At 42.8% G+C, this 14866-nt stretch overlaps 1 protein-coding gene across 6 annotated transcripts in view; it reads left to right on the plus strand.

Moving 5' to 3' along the window:
- ACTR8 (actin related protein 8) overlaps nucleotides 1–14866 on the plus strand; it is a 25121-nt gene continuing 10255 nt past the window's right edge. For 3 of the 6 annotated variants that reach the window (XR_001178427.2, XR_198404.3, XM_004738205.3), the window contains exons 1-11: nucleotides 2–269; nucleotides 4201–4371; nucleotides 5804–5914; nucleotides 6755–6859; nucleotides 7090–7263; nucleotides 9513–9606; nucleotides 9821–9953; nucleotides 11624–11777; nucleotides 12476–12571; nucleotides 13256–13396; nucleotides 14320–14584. Coding sequence is in view for 4 of the 6 variants with exons in the window: in XM_004738205.3 (XP_004738262.1) it covers nucleotides 147–269; nucleotides 4201–4371; nucleotides 5804–5914; nucleotides 6755–6859; nucleotides 7090–7263; nucleotides 9513–9606; nucleotides 9821–9953; nucleotides 11624–11777; nucleotides 12476–12571; nucleotides 13256–13396; nucleotides 14320–14584 (1567 nt within the window). In the remaining 2 variants the exon portion in view is untranslated. Of the gene's footprint in view, nucleotides 270–796; nucleotides 833–4200; nucleotides 4372–5803; nucleotides 5915–6754; nucleotides 6860–7089; nucleotides 7264–9512; nucleotides 9607–9820; nucleotides 9954–11623; nucleotides 11778–12475; nucleotides 12572–13255; nucleotides 13397–14319; nucleotides 14585–14866 lie in introns of those variants that run through there. The other 3 variants (XM_045078884.1, XM_045078878.1, XM_045078882.1) reach the window with 3 other exon arrangements.

Raw genomic sequence — 14866 nt, forward strand, 5'->3', positions numbered from 1 at the left:
TCTCCGGGGTAGCTGCCCTGCGGCCATCTTGCTTGCCGGGAAGCCGGCTGGCAGGTTGCGCGTGCGCGGGGGCCTTCCAGCTCCGGCGGCGCGTCGCGGCGCGGCGCGTCCCTGAGGTTGGAAGCCGGTAGGCGTCCGCGGCCGCAATGACCCAGGCGGAGAAGGGAGACGGGGAGAACGGGAAGGAGAAGGGCGGGGAGAAGGAGAAGGAGCAGCGCGGTGTGAAAAGGCCCATCGTGCCCGCGCTAGTGCCGGAGTCGCTGCAGGAGGTGAGACGCGGCGCCGGGGGCGGGTCTCGCTGAGGGCCTTCCGGCCGGGCGGGGGAGGGGAGGCAGGCGGGGGAAGGGAGGGAGGTGGTGACGTGAGGCTTCCGGGCCTCCCCCCCCCCACACACACACACCTTGGTGGCTCGTGCAGGGGGTAGTTCCGTCCCCGGCCGGCCGCGGAACCGGAACCGGAACCGGGACCGGGCTTTCACCCGCCTTCCACGCTGCCGTGGGGTGTCCTTGACCGCAGGTAGTTTGGCACCAGGCAGAGACAGTTGGCGGGGCAGGCCTACTCCTTTGTGAAGGAGAGACCTCGGGGCGTGGAGTCCCGTTCAAGCAGAACGCTAGGAAAATCCAAGGCAGGCGACTGTCTGAGTAGACGTGAGGAGTTTGAGTGTCAGAACCAGAGCAAGAGCAAATCCTGCTCACCAGAAAGAAGTATTTGGAGTTGCAGCGCAAGCACGGAGCACACCTGTGTGTGTGCGCGCGCGTGCGCGTGCGTGTGCTTACTGATCAGTGAGAAAAATCAACGTTCCCGTAGGAAAATGGGCAAATTCACAGCAAAAGTAAGAAGGCATTGAAATGTTCAGCTTCATGTTGACGCCTCCGAGGCAGTTCCCCAACTGGTGGGTGGGTTAAGGATAACCCCCCGCCCCAGCCGGCCAGGCAGCAGTAGGATACATACAGCACCCTGTCCCCGTAAACCCCCGAGCGTGGTTCTTCCTGTGGTACAGGCCTCAGTTTCTCCACCCATGGAGTTGAGGCAGCAGAGTGGCTGGTCTGTAAGGGCCTTGCCGGTTCTCACCCTCTAGGATTCTTGGTCTGTGAGTGGGAGGCAGGAGGGTAGAGCTCACAGTTGGGCAGGGGGCAGCAGGTATCAGGGCATGGCGTGGGACGGGCTAGTGCAGAAGGCCATAGGGAGGTGTTGGGCACGCGCCGCAGGTACCCCCTTTAGCCCTGATGGCCTGGGATGGTTGAAAAGGAAGTGACCTCAGGACCAAGACCTGAAGAATGATCAGGAGTCAGGGGGAATCTCAGGGAAGGAGAACAGCGTGGAAGTGACCTGGGCCAGGAGAGAATGTGAAGTTTTGGTGATCATACGAAGTTTTGGCGATCAGGATGTCTGGAAGTGAGGAAGAAGGTGCAGAAGGTGATGCTGCAGATCTTAGCAGAGCCTATCACAGGAGTCTCAAAGCCAGAGTCGGGTCTCTTCTGGAAGGCAGTGGAGAACTTTGGAAGAGCTAGCCAGACTGATTATCTGGCTGAATCCTCACAATAACGGTGAGGTGGGAGCTTCCTCCAGAGGAAGGAAGTGCTGCAGTATGAATTGGAAGCCAAGTCTGTGAATCCATAGCCTGGGCCCTTAATCACTGTAGCGGCATTTCCTCAGTCGTTGTAGAATGCCCTTTAGTTTGTTAGTTTAGTTAGTTTGTTGTTAAACAAACACCCTTTTGTTAGTTAGTACCTTTTTACTCAGTCTTATTTAAGCGGTACTATTCTGGGAAATGATTCGTGGGACTTACCAGCTAGGTTTTTTCCTAATATGTTGATATAAATATGGAATTATTAAAAAACATTTGTCCACACTTTTGGGAAACTGCCATTCCTAACCCCAGAGCTTTCTAGTCAATGTGCTGCAGCCTGTGTGCTGTAAATGAGGTACAGGTGTCCCTGACGGCAAGCAGCTTCATCTTTTTACTCCAGTCTACTGGACAGATGTCGACCATATTCCAGAAAAGCTCGGGAAGTCCTGTTTAACATCATGCCAACCCCATGGAAGAGGTGCATTCAGCAGACACTTTCTAGGTTCCTGTGTGCCTTCTGCTGGGCACAGAGTAGTGAACAAGACACAAGTGATCCCTTCTTACATAAAGGTTTTTGTCTGTTGGGGGGGCAGACAGTAACTAATTACAAGCATGACAGTTGCCGTGAAAATTATATTGCACAGGGAAAACAATCCTAGTCTAATAGCATTTAACTTCAGAACTGAAGGGAGAAGTAAGATGTACCAGGGAGAAAGGACATGGCAGGCAAAGGGAGTTAACCTGTGTGCAGACCTAGAAGTCATGATGGTGAGTTAAAATACCAAGAGAGGTCTAGATTAAGAAGGTTAAAGAGGGGGCGCCTGGGTGGCTCAGTGGTTTGGGCTGCTGCCTTCGGCTCGGGTCATGATCTCAGGGTCCTGGGATCGAGCCCCGCATCGGGCTCTCTGCTCCACAGGAAGCCTGCTTCCCTCTTTCTCTCTCTCTCTCTCTGCCTGCCTCTCTGCCTACTTGTGATCTCTGTCTGTCAAATTTATAAATAAAATCTTAAAAAAAAAAAAAAAAAGACGAAGAAGGTTAAAGAGGGGCACCTGGATGGCTCAGTGGGTTAAAGCCTCTGCCTTCAGCTCAGGCCATGATCCCAGGGTCCTGGGATGGAACCCCGCATCGGGCTCTCTGCTTGGTGGGGAGCCTGCTTCTTCCTCTCTCTCTGCCTGCCTCTGCCTACTTGTGATCTCTGTCTGTCAAATAAATAAAATCTTTAAAAAAAAAAGAAGGTTAAAGAGACCAGAAAGGAGGTGGTTCTCAAGTAAGGCTAGAGAAGTAGACCAGATCTTGATTTCAACATGTTCTGGACTTTATCTTATGGGCAAGCTAGGAAATGTTGTAAATGGAGACATGGAAGAAGAGTAGTGCAGGCTAAGAAGTCGTGCAGGAGTGGTGGTTCTCCAAGAGGGATCCTATTGTCACAGGGATTGTCGGGGATTCTTTCCCTGCTCTCCACTGAAACTCTGAGTCCCCCAACTGATTCAGATTATGTTCTGCCCCCTTTGCAAATTACATATCTGAAACAATTACCATCTAAAAGTAAATCCCACAGGAATCACTCCACGTCCTGACATATGCGACTTTGTCATTTCTTCACCACTTCCCAAGAGTGGATTGTGAAATGCAGCAAAGTTTTCAGACCCTTGAGGACAGAATAGTGAACTCTGGCATTTTAACCTCAAACTTTTGCCAGATTAGGTGAATAGCACAGAACTAATAAGGGGTAAAGTGTTTTAAAAGCAACGACTGGGGCACCTGGGTGGCTTAGTGGGTTGGAGCTTCTGCCTTTGGCTCGGGTCGTGGTCCGGGAGTCCTGGGATCGAGCCCCGAGTCGGGCTCTCTGCTCGGCGGGGGGCCTCCCTCCCCGTCTCTCTCTGCCTGCCTCTCTCCCTGCTTATGATTTCTGTCAAATAAAAAAACAAAAACAAAACAACGACCAAAATGTGGTTTATGCTTTCACTCAGAAGTAGTTGAAGTATAAAGCCTACTTTCCAGCATTACAAAATAATAATTCTGTGCTTATGTGAATTTCTTCCCTAACCTGTTTGATCAGTGGTTGTTAAACCTGAGGGATCGTGATGATCACCTCAGGAACTTTTGAAAGTTGCAGATATCTAGGCTCCCTCTCTGAAAATTCTGAATCAAAATTTGTAGTGTATGCTTAGAGTCTAGCATTTTTTTTTTTTTAATCTACAAGCATCTTTAGGTGATTCAGATATAACTAGTATTTTGCTAGTCATAGTATTCGCTACGCTTACTCCTTGTCTGTTTCCCCTAGTAGACTAAAAGGTCTCTGGTGGTTGGGATTTTGTCTTGGTCACCATTGTACCCCCAGTACTGGCACAGAAATGCTCAGTAATTGTAAGTTAACTTATATTGGATATTTATCATTTTGTTCATTTGAACAGATGTTGACCTGTGTACTGTGAGTCAGATCCTGGGAGCACAGATACTGGAAAAGAGTTTGCATTCTGCAGAGAGCAATAATTGGTTGCCTCTCAGAGAGCTACTGAATTATTTTAATACCTGAGTCTGATAGTCTTTACAGGAGACTCACTTCTTAGTCTAGCCTGTTACCTGTATGTTATTTACTAAGGTCACACTCCCGTGTTTTATATTCGCAGCAAATCCAGAGCAACTTCATTGTTGTCATACATCCAGGTTCAACAACCTTAAGGATTGGTCGAGCCACAGACACACTTCCTGCCAGCATTCCTCATGTCATCGCACGAAGGCACAAACAACAAGGGCAGCCATTATATAAGGACAGCTGGCTCCTAAGGGAAGGACTAAATGTAAGTCAGAAATGGAGGATCTGGAGCACTTGGGTGGCTCAGTTGGTTAAGCAACTGCCTTTGGCTCAAGTCATGATCCTGGAGTCCCAGGATCAGGAGTCCTACATCAGGCTCCCTGTTCAGCAGAAAGTCTGCTTCTCCCTCTGACTCTCCCCCTTCTCATGCTCTCTCTCTCTCTCTCTCATTCTCTCATTCTCTCTCTCTCTTTCAAATAAATAAAATCTTAAAAAAGAAAGAAAGAAAAAGAAAAGAAATGGAGAATCTGGAGAGAAAGCCCAAGGTGATTTTCCTGGGAGAGCTTAGACTTTCAAGTATGCTGTGTATACTTGAATTAACATCTTCATAGCTTTAATGTGTTTCACAATAATAACATTCAGGGTTACAAGTACTAGCACTTGAGCTAGTGGTTTTAGATTGTAGAGAAATAATTATGACAAAAGCAAATCAAATTATTTTAACCCATCAGTATGAATTAAGGTACAGAATTGTCACTCACTTACTGATGCATTAAGGTCTCTTAACAGACATATTTTTCTCTTTCAGATACTTAGAGTTTATATTGAGTTTGTATTTTCAATCCATAAGCAAACTGAATTGTTATAATTACCTTCTCCAGTTTTAGATCAAATTAGAATATAAAGGCAAGACTGTATATATCCTTGCAGTTAGCATTTACTTTATCCTACGTTGCAGATAGTAATTATCAGAAACATTTTTCATGGTAGATGTGAAAATATGCATATTGCATTGTAATCCACATTTAAGTTTTAAATGAAAGATAGTTTTAGGAACTTGAAGTTTCTGTACTTCTGTTAGTAAGCTTTAAGGTTCCACTTTTTTTAGCAAGACTACCTAAGTCCATTTCTAAGCTTAAGTGTAACTTGAGGGTGTAAGAGTCTAAATCCATTTCTATCTTTGGATCTTACACTTCTACAATAGGACATAAATCTCAGGAGTAAAAGTTGATAGAAAGCAGTAACTTTTCCATGGAGATATTTATAGATGTATTCTTTACAGGGACTTGAATACCTGCTGAATAAACAAAATAACCTGAGTGAATAAAACATTGTTACAAAATTATATGAGAATTATGGAAATGTTTGGAAAAGTCTCTAAAATACTCTGTAAATACTAAGTAGCTACCCAGTGCTTAGTGCCATGAACAGTTTTTTCACTCACACTTCACTTAAGGTTATAGATTTTTGCAAATAGTTGGTTTATGGTAAGGGTTCCTTTCTGATTTTTTATTTATAAATAATAAAAAGATTACTTTGAATCCTAAAGATTGATACATATGGCAGAAATTAAGGAAATGCAGCTATTTGTTTATGAGCGGGCATTTCCTCTTGATGGATTAAGTCAGTAGTTTGCCACATTGCGTTCTTTTTTCACTAAATCCTTTGTGCCACTCATCTTTCACTTTTCTCCCCAGAAACCAGAAAGTAATGAGCAAAGACAAAATGGCCTTAAAATGGTGGATCAAGCAATATGGTCTAAAAAGATGTCAAATGGTACAAGACGGATTCCCGTGTCCCCTGAACAGGTGCAGTCTTCACTCTTTCTTCAGATTCATTCTGTCACTGCTGTTCTGTCTATAAGTGCTATTCATGATTTCATTATGCAAACTAAAGATGAGATTTCTTTAAAAAAGGAAGAAAACCATTCATAACCACCTGCATAATAACCAAATCAGTGTCACAAATGCTTGGGCAAGATGAATAATTTAAAAGATGGTGTTTCTTTGGCAAGTTGATAAAAATTTAGAGTGTACTTGAGAGTCTTAAGTGTGTAATTCCAGGATCTTGGTGGGAAGCAATATTCTTACTACATGTGCCATTTTAATATGATAAAAAATACTATTAGAAATGGACATGAGGGGGTGCCTGGGTGGCTCAATGGGTTAAAGCCTCTGCCTTCGGCTCAGGTCATGATCCCAGGGTCCTGGGATCGAGCCCTGCATCGGGCTCTCTGATCAACAGGGAGCCTGCTTCCTCCTCTCTCTCTGCCTGCCTCTCTGCCTACTTGTGATCTCTATCTGTCAAATAAATAAATAAAATCTTAAAAAAAAAAAAAAAGAAATGGACATGAGTTGGTATGATACATAAATGTATATTCAGCTTTAAACAGAGTGCAGTATTAATTTTGGACTGGCTATGAATCACAGCCTAGGTATTAAAACCACAGGGGAAAAAAAAATCACAATTTTGGGAAAGGCCAAAAGAATCTTTTTGTGAATAGTTATTATTTTGCCAAATATTTAGGATTTGTGATTTCGTTTTGCTACTGTATCTGGTCTATGAGAGCGGAGAAAAGAGGATTCATACTACATTTCTCTTCCCCTCCCCCTTTTTCTTACATAAATTCAGATGATTTGTTGTTTCAGGCACGCTCATACAACAAGCAGATACGACCTGCAATTTTAGATCACTGTTCTGGAAATAAGTGGACAAACACATCTCATCATCCGGAGTTTTTGGTGGGAGAAGAGGTAGGCACATTTGCAGTGCCGTCCAGTTCTAGTTGTTTCCTAGAGTTCATAATCTCTCTTGCAGGCCCAGATACTCACACTGGCTCCTGTGATGTTAGATACTCCACTCTCAACATTTGGAATAGTCAGCAAATGTTAATCATAACTCTGGCCCTAGATTTTTTTAATGTGGATCCAGAAAGCGCCCAAGAGAAGTTTTAACAATGTATTCATCTCCCCATCTTTTCTAGGCCTTGTATGTTAATCCATTGGACTGTTACAATATTCACTGGCCTATCAGAAGAGGTCAGTTAAATATTCACCCAGGACCTGGGGGCTCCCTTACTGCTGTTCTGGCAGATATTGAAGTAATATGGTCTCATGCAATCCAAAAATACTTGGAAATCCCGCTGAAAGATTTAAAGGTGAGCTAAATTCAGTTACCTGAACTGACTTTAAGAGTCTTGATCAGTAAAAGTACATATTAGTGAGTTGATTGTAATCTAGTGTCCTTGAAGCATTCTCATCCTAAGGTGTTGAGGATAGCTTTCCTTCTTCACTGACTTCATCTCTGCTGATTTCTCTTTTTCTCATTTTGGTTTTTTTTTGTTGTTGTGGCCTATCTACTGCTCTGCAACCAGAAGCCTTGCTCATGTTTGTATCTTCTCTTTAGACCTTTTTCAGTTCACATTTGTTGTCTTATTTTTAATTTCATAAGGTTTTTTGGGTTTTGTTTTGTTTTTTTCTTTTTTGGTTGAAATATAGATGAGACACAAGGTTTTATCAGTTTTAGGTGTCCAACACAGTGATTGGACAACCTTGTACATAATGTTGTCGCCCCAAGTGTAGGTACCGTCTGTCACCACACAGTGCTATTACAGTACTATTGACTGTACTCCTTGTGCTGAGGTATCTTTCATCCCCATGGCTTATTCATTCCATAACTGGCTGTTACCTCCCACTCCCTTTCACCCATTTTGCCCATCTCCCTCCCTCTCTCCACTCTGACAGCCTCCAGTTTATTCTCTGTATTTATGGGTCTGTTTCTGCTTTTTTGGATTTTTTTTTTTTTTTTTTTTTTTTTTTTTAGATTCCGCATATAAGTGAATTCGTGTGGTAATTGTTTTTCTCTGACCAATTTCACTTAGCATGAGGTCCACCCAAGTTGTTGCAAATGGCAAGATCTTACTACTTTTTATGGTTGAGTAATATTCCATTGTATATACGTACCACATCTTTTTTCTTTTTTTTTTTTAAAGATTTTATTTATTTATTCGACAGAGACAGGCAGCGAGAGGGGGGAAGCAGGCTCCCTGTTCAGCAGAGAGCCCGATGCGGGGCTCAATCCCAGGACCCTGAGATCATGATCTGAGCTGAAGGCAGAGGCTTTAACCCATTGAGCCACCCAGGCGTCCCATACCGCATCTTCTATACCCATTAATCTATTGACGTACACTGAGATTTCTTCCATATCTGGGCTGTTGTAAACACTGCTGCAGTGAACATGGCTGTATATGTATTCTTTCAAATTACTGTTTTAATTTTCTTTGGGTAATAGCCAGTAGTGGAATTACTGGGTCATGTATTATTTCTATTGTTAATTGTTTAGGACTCCATTCTGTTTTCCATAGTAGCTATACCAATTTACCTTCCCACTTTTTCTCCACATCCTTCCCAACACTTACTATTTCTTGTCTGTTTGGTAGTAATCATTCTGACAGGTGCGAGGTGATAGCTCATTGTGGTTTTGACTTGCATTTCCCTGTTAATGAGTGATGTTGAGCATCTCTCCGTGTCTGTTGGCCATCTGCCTATGTTCTTTGGGAAAATGTCTATTCAGATCCTCTGCCTGTATAATTAGATTATTTGTTTTTCTGGTTGAGTTACGTAAATTCTTTATATATTTTGACAATATATTAATCTCTTATCAAATATCATTTGTAGATACCTTCTCCAGCTAAGTAGGTTGCCTTTTTATTTTGTTGATGGTTTCCTTCTCTGTGCAAACTTTTTATTTTGGTGTAGTCCTACTAGTTTATTTTTGCTTTCGTTTCCTTGCCTCAGGAGACATCTCTAGAAAAATTGGGGCTGTTGTCAAAGAACTTGCCTATGTTTTCTTCTAGGAGTTTATGGATTCAGGTCTCACATTTACGTGTTTAACCCATTTTGAGTTTATTTTTGTCATGGTGTGAGAAAGTGGTCCAATTTCATTCTTTTTCATGTAGCTGTCCAGTTTTCCCAGCATCATTTATTGAAGACACTGTCTTCAATAATATGCCATTGCATATTCTTGCTGCCTTTGTTGGAGATCAATTTATCGCTTAAGTGTGGATCTGTTTTTGGGCTCTGTTGTGTTCCATTGATCTGTGTATTTTTGTGCCTTTACCATACTGTTTTGATTATTATAGCTTTGTAGTATATCTTGAAATCTGGGATTATGATACCATTTCACAAGTTTTTAATAATTTAAAGGGGGGAGAAACCCACACAATTTCAAATTTTTCTATTTTTTTGTTAAACCTATAAGATAGCAGAGAGGTTTGAGCTTTTGTTCTGGGCCTCTAACCATTGCTGCCATCCTTTAGAGAGAATTCTCTCTGAAGACAAGTATAATGACATTTATTTTGGCCAGATTTTAATATTAACTTTTTTTGTTGTTCTTCTTCTTTTTAAGTATTATAGATGTATCTTGCTAATTCCTGATATCTATAATAAACAGCACGTGAAAGAATTAGTGAATATGATCCTAATGAAGATGGGTTTTTCAGGTAAGTCTGGATATTCCAAAGAAAGGTGCTTGAAATGAGATTTGTTTTTCTTTTTACTGACATTAATTTAAGTCAGTGCTGTATTGAAATGCTTATTCTGAGTGTCTCAGCCTTGCTTAGACAATTGCCCAGGAGTTCCCAGAATTTAACTGATGATTCGTCCTCAGCTCTTTACTGCTCCCTAGCTGATTGTTCCTCTGCCTTTGTGTTTCAGGGATTGTGGTCCATCAGGAGTCTGTCTGTGCCACCTTCGGAAGTGGCTTAAGCAGCACATGTATTGTAGATGTTGGAGACCAGAAGACAAGTGTGTGCTGTGTGGAGGATGGGGTCTCGCATCGGAATACTCGGTAAGAACCTTGGAAAGTTGCGTTCTCTGCTCCTTCTCCCCTCGCAGCCTATTCTCCTATAAAGCATCAGAAGCTAAAAAAATTTTTATAAGGAATTATATATTCAAAGTTTGCATAGTATACCCATATTGTGGAAGTGCAAATTCTAGAAAGGCTATAAACCACTGATTTTATCCTTCCTGTTAGAACTCTCCACTGTGAGTTCACATCAGCAGCTCCTGAAAATCCTGGCTTGCATTGTGTGCTTTCCCACGGAAGCAGCTCTTTGTCTTGCTGTGGTCTGCTGTAGACATACCAGTTTGCTCATAGCAAAGCTTCATTTAGGCAGGTCATGTCGGGGAAAAGAGGTTTTCAATTCTGAATTCTCTTTCTAGCATTGTGAGTATTTGCTTTTGTTGTAGTTATTCGGTGACTGATTAGTAGCTTTCTGGTCAAGTCCCTTTGTGATGTCATCACTGATACAAGAGGTAATAAAATAACTCTCAGGAGCAGGTTTGCTGCTTCTCCTTCCTGCGACAAGCCCAGCACAGGTGAGCACACCCAGGCAGTGCACAAGATCTCTGCAGTAATTTTGTGCTCCCAGGAAGGCTTCTTCAGGATTCTGAGTTCTTCCTATCCCTCACGTTGATAGTTCGAGATGCAGGGTATAGAAACATTTAAAAGAGGAGCTAAGCAGTCCATAAGAAAGGTTGATCTGTTGCCTCGCACCCCAGATTATGATGCATTTTAAAATCCAGCATACAGGGGCGCCTGGGTGGCTCAGTGGGTTAAGCCGCTGCCTTCGGCTCAGGTCATGATCTCAGGGTCCTGGGATCAAGTCCCGCATCGGGCTCTCTGCTCAGCAGGGAGCCTGCTTCCTCCTCTCTCTCTCTCTCTCTGCCTGCCTCTCCGACTACTTGTGATTTCTCTCTGTCAAATAAATAAATAAAATCTTAAAAAAAAAAAAAAAATAAAATCCAGCATACATTCATTTGGCTCATCCATTGCTTATGTGTTACTTAAGGCTGTTGGTTCTCAGAATATGGAGAAAACACTGCGCCTGGGTCTCCCACCTCTAAAATAATATGACAGGGTGTTTCCCAAAACATAGATGCATTCAGTTAGTGGGTAGTATACTCTTTAAAGTTTTCTCCTGTCAACTTGATATACTGGTGAGTATGGACAGGCAGACAACTCTCATACAGTAAATAGAGTGTCTTAGAAATGAGTTGCATTTAGTTGTGAGTATTCTGTTTCTTGGAAACTTTTTTGCAAATAGCATGACTGCTGCTAAATGCCCACCACTGGTCGCTTGCTAGAGTTCCATTTCTACTTCCCATCCATCCATCCTGTCCTTTCTTTTTTTTTTTTTTTTTTTTAAAGATTTTATTTGTTTGACAGATCATAAGTAGGTAGAGAGGCAGGTAGAGGGAGAGGGGGAAGCAGGCTCCCTGCTGAGCAGAGAACCTGATGTGGGGCTCCATCCCAGGACCCTGAGATCATGACCCAAGCCAAAGGCAGAGGCTCAACCCAGTGAGCCACTCAGGCGCCCCCTGTCCTTTCATTTTTATTCCTACTGTAAACATCTTTTGAGACTTGTCATGTTTCACTGTGCTGGGTTGAGTTTTTGAAATGCCCTTCGTACCTTCTTGACCAACAGATTACCCACCTGCCTTTTCTTCTAACTCTAGACTCTGTCTGGCCTATGGGGGGTCTGACGTGTCGAGGTGTTTCTACTGGCTGATGCAGCGAGCCGGATTCCCTTACCGAGAATGCCAGCTAACAAACAAAATGGATTGTCTTCTTCTGCAGCACCTTAAAGAAACTTTCTGTCATTTAGATCAGGTGAGAGCAAAATCAAAAGTGCTGGTTATTTTTGTTTCTGGGAAAATTTTAAGATATTTCAAAGGCAATTAAAAATGTAATAGTATTATGATAACCTTTTAACTTAAATTGAGAGGGACTTGAAGTTCTTAAGGAGTGAGAGTGTTTTGGTAAGGTCAGCGCTGTTAGGTTGTCTCAGGTTCTGGAAAATACAGTTGGCTTTTCAAAGAAAAAGTATTTTAGCAAGTTTGTCTCTTTAGAAGATGTCAGGTGTAATGAATGTATAGGTATGGACATTTAAAAGAATGGCATCAGTTGAAGCAATTTCTTAGTGTTGTGAACAGTCATCAACATGTTACCATTGCCATATGTGTACTCCTACCTTCTTATGCTATTTCAGGTCTTTTCTTTTCCCTGATACTTTTCAAGCAATCTAATTCTAAATAACAAAATTTTGAGAAACCTAAGACTGGGTATCATTTCCCAGTTACTGAGGGAATTGACTTACTGATTTGGGTCCTTGTTGAAGATGGTAGAAATTTCAGAAACGTTGAAAGGGAAGCAGGATCCTTTTGGACTCTTGTTTTATTGCGGGGGGGTGGGTGGCAGAAAATTGCAGGGCAGCCTTGATGTAGGTAATTCAGATGGTGGAGAGGGTTAACTGTCATTTGAGGAGTTTATATGCACTTTTCACTGACAGCATCTTTTCCTGGAATCAGGACATCTCTGGACTTCAGGATCATGAGTTTCAGATTCGCCATCCAGATTCCCCTGCCCTACTTTACCAGTTTCGATTAGGAGATGAAAAACTCCAGGTAATATATGGCTGTATATTTTCATGGACAGAAAGAAAGCCATCCAGGTTCAGTGAGACTGAGAGAAAGTGTACTTGTCTGAAACCTCATGAGGTCAGAGTCAGAGGGCCGACTGGCTTAGACTGTTCACTAAACCAGCTTTTAAGCCAACAGTAGAATACAGATTAGAATAGTTCCGAGGATCGTCTTTTTAATTAGCCACTATATGATTAGTTATTATTTAGAGAGAGGAGTAGTGTTCTAAGAAATTATAAAGTAGCTTATTGTGCACTTGCATTACATTTTTTAAAAAATTTTATTTATTGAGAGAGAAGGAGCAGGGAGAGGGAGAAGCAGACTTCCTACTCAGGGAGCCACATGTGGGGCTCGCTCCTGGGACCCCTGAGTTATGACCTGAGCAGAAGGCAGACATCTGAGCCACCCAGGCATCCCAGCACTTGCATTACATTTGCTTTGACATTTCTCTCTGGTGTCATATCACTCACTCAGTTGGATGATTTCTGTAACTTTTCTGGCCTCTTGTGCAATGAGGAAATAATGCTACTCCCAAAAACAAATGCTTATTTAGTCCGCCTTCTAGGATCTGATCTGCCAGTTTTGTTTTGGGAAGAACAGAATTTAATGGATCAGTTTTTTCAGAAGACAGTGTCCTTGGTTGATCATTTTTTTTCCTTCCTTGCACAGGCTCCAATGGCTTTGTTTTACCCTGCAACTTTTGGAATTGTAGGACAGAAAATGACAACTTTGCAGCACAGATCCCAGGGAGACCCTGAGGATCCTCATGATGAGCATTACCTGCTAGCCACGCAGAGCAAGCAGGAACAGGTCTGCAGTGACTCCAGCGTGAGAGGGGACAGTCTTGCCGCTGCAGCAGTTTGCCTGTCATTAATGGATCATTGGCAGTCACTGCAATATGACTGCATGCTAAAGCTGATACTGTTTTTAGAACTGTATATGAAATGAAGTCCAAATTTAAAATCCAGATGACAGATTTCTTCCTTCAGCAGACGTTAATTCAATTTTCAGAATACCAGTTCATACATTTAAAAGTTAGTTTAATGAAGATACTTTTTGGTGTATACATTATTTCGTTTTTATTCAGTAGGGCATGTTCTCAGTAAAATCTCACCTATTTTAAAAATTATAACTTAAACAGTATGTGGTCTAGGCACAAAGCTGAATACTTTTGTCCAGAGCTAATGGTCCCAATAATAGGATGTCTGATACAGGGGCACAAAAAGCTCTTCCCTGCCAATGAAACAGCAGCTCATGATGGAGAGAGGAGAGCTCTAAACCTTTTCCAGTCCTTGTCCCTGAGCATGAGGTGGTTAGATAAGGTCTGAAAATGAGGGTTCCACAGTAGCTACAGGCGCAAGAATCCTACTGAAATACTCCACTTAAAAATTCTGTTCAAGGGGGAAATGCCCATGTACGCTGACGTATCAATTTTAAAATCCAACGGGTGATAGTAAGGTCGTGAAACTTTCCCTGACTGTTACTGACTACTTTGGAATTGTCAGCACATCCTCCTCTTTTGCACAACACGTTTCAGTACCAGGCGAGCGGGGAGTGGGTCTGGGTGTTTGGCTATGAACTGACATGCATTCCCTTGCACCACAGTGATGCACCTTTGTTTTACGGTGGTGTAAATAGTGCTCCAGGGAGGGGTGGTGTCTAGCTGGGAAACATCCACACTGTTATGTTACAGTCCTACCATCCACTTGATTGTCCTTTTGCTTGATTTAAAGTCTGCCAAAGCTACTGCTGACCGAAAGTCTGCATCCAAACCCATTGGATTTGAGGGGGATCTTCGTGGCCAGTCTTCCGATCTTCCAGAAAGACTCCATGCCCAGGAAGTGGATTTGGGATCCTCCCAGGGAGACTGTCTGATGGCTGGCAATGAGTCTGAGGAGGCTCTCACAGCACTGATGTCCAGGAAGACTGCCATCTCGCTCTTTGAAGGGAAAGCCCTGGGCCTGGATAAAGCCATTCTTCACAGCATCGACTGCTGTTGTAAGCATGGTTTGGAAGCTGGTTGGGTGAAGGAGGCCAAGCTAGAGTGTGGTTGTGCAGCATTGCATGTGCATTGAAAAACTGTGGGGCTCCTGCTTTGTGCTCGCATTGTCTGGTATTAGGAATTGGTTCCTGGCCTTGTTGGGCATATAGCCTACTAGAGGAGACCGAAGAAGTTAAATTGCCGCACAAATTGGAAATTACAACTGTAGCAGGGACTGCAAAGTCGAACTAAAGGATACTGGCTTTCAGAGCTTCTGATAGGATTTAGTAAGGGATTTT

Source organism: Mustela putorius, unplaced genomic scaffold (assembly GCF_011764305.1).
Source record: "Mustela putorius furo isolate JIRA1106 unplaced genomic scaffold, ASM1176430v1.1 tig00000095_pilon_pilon_pilon, whole genome shotgun sequence".
Taxonomy (NCBI): Eukaryota; Metazoa; Chordata; class Mammalia; order Carnivora; family Mustelidae; genus Mustela; species Mustela putorius.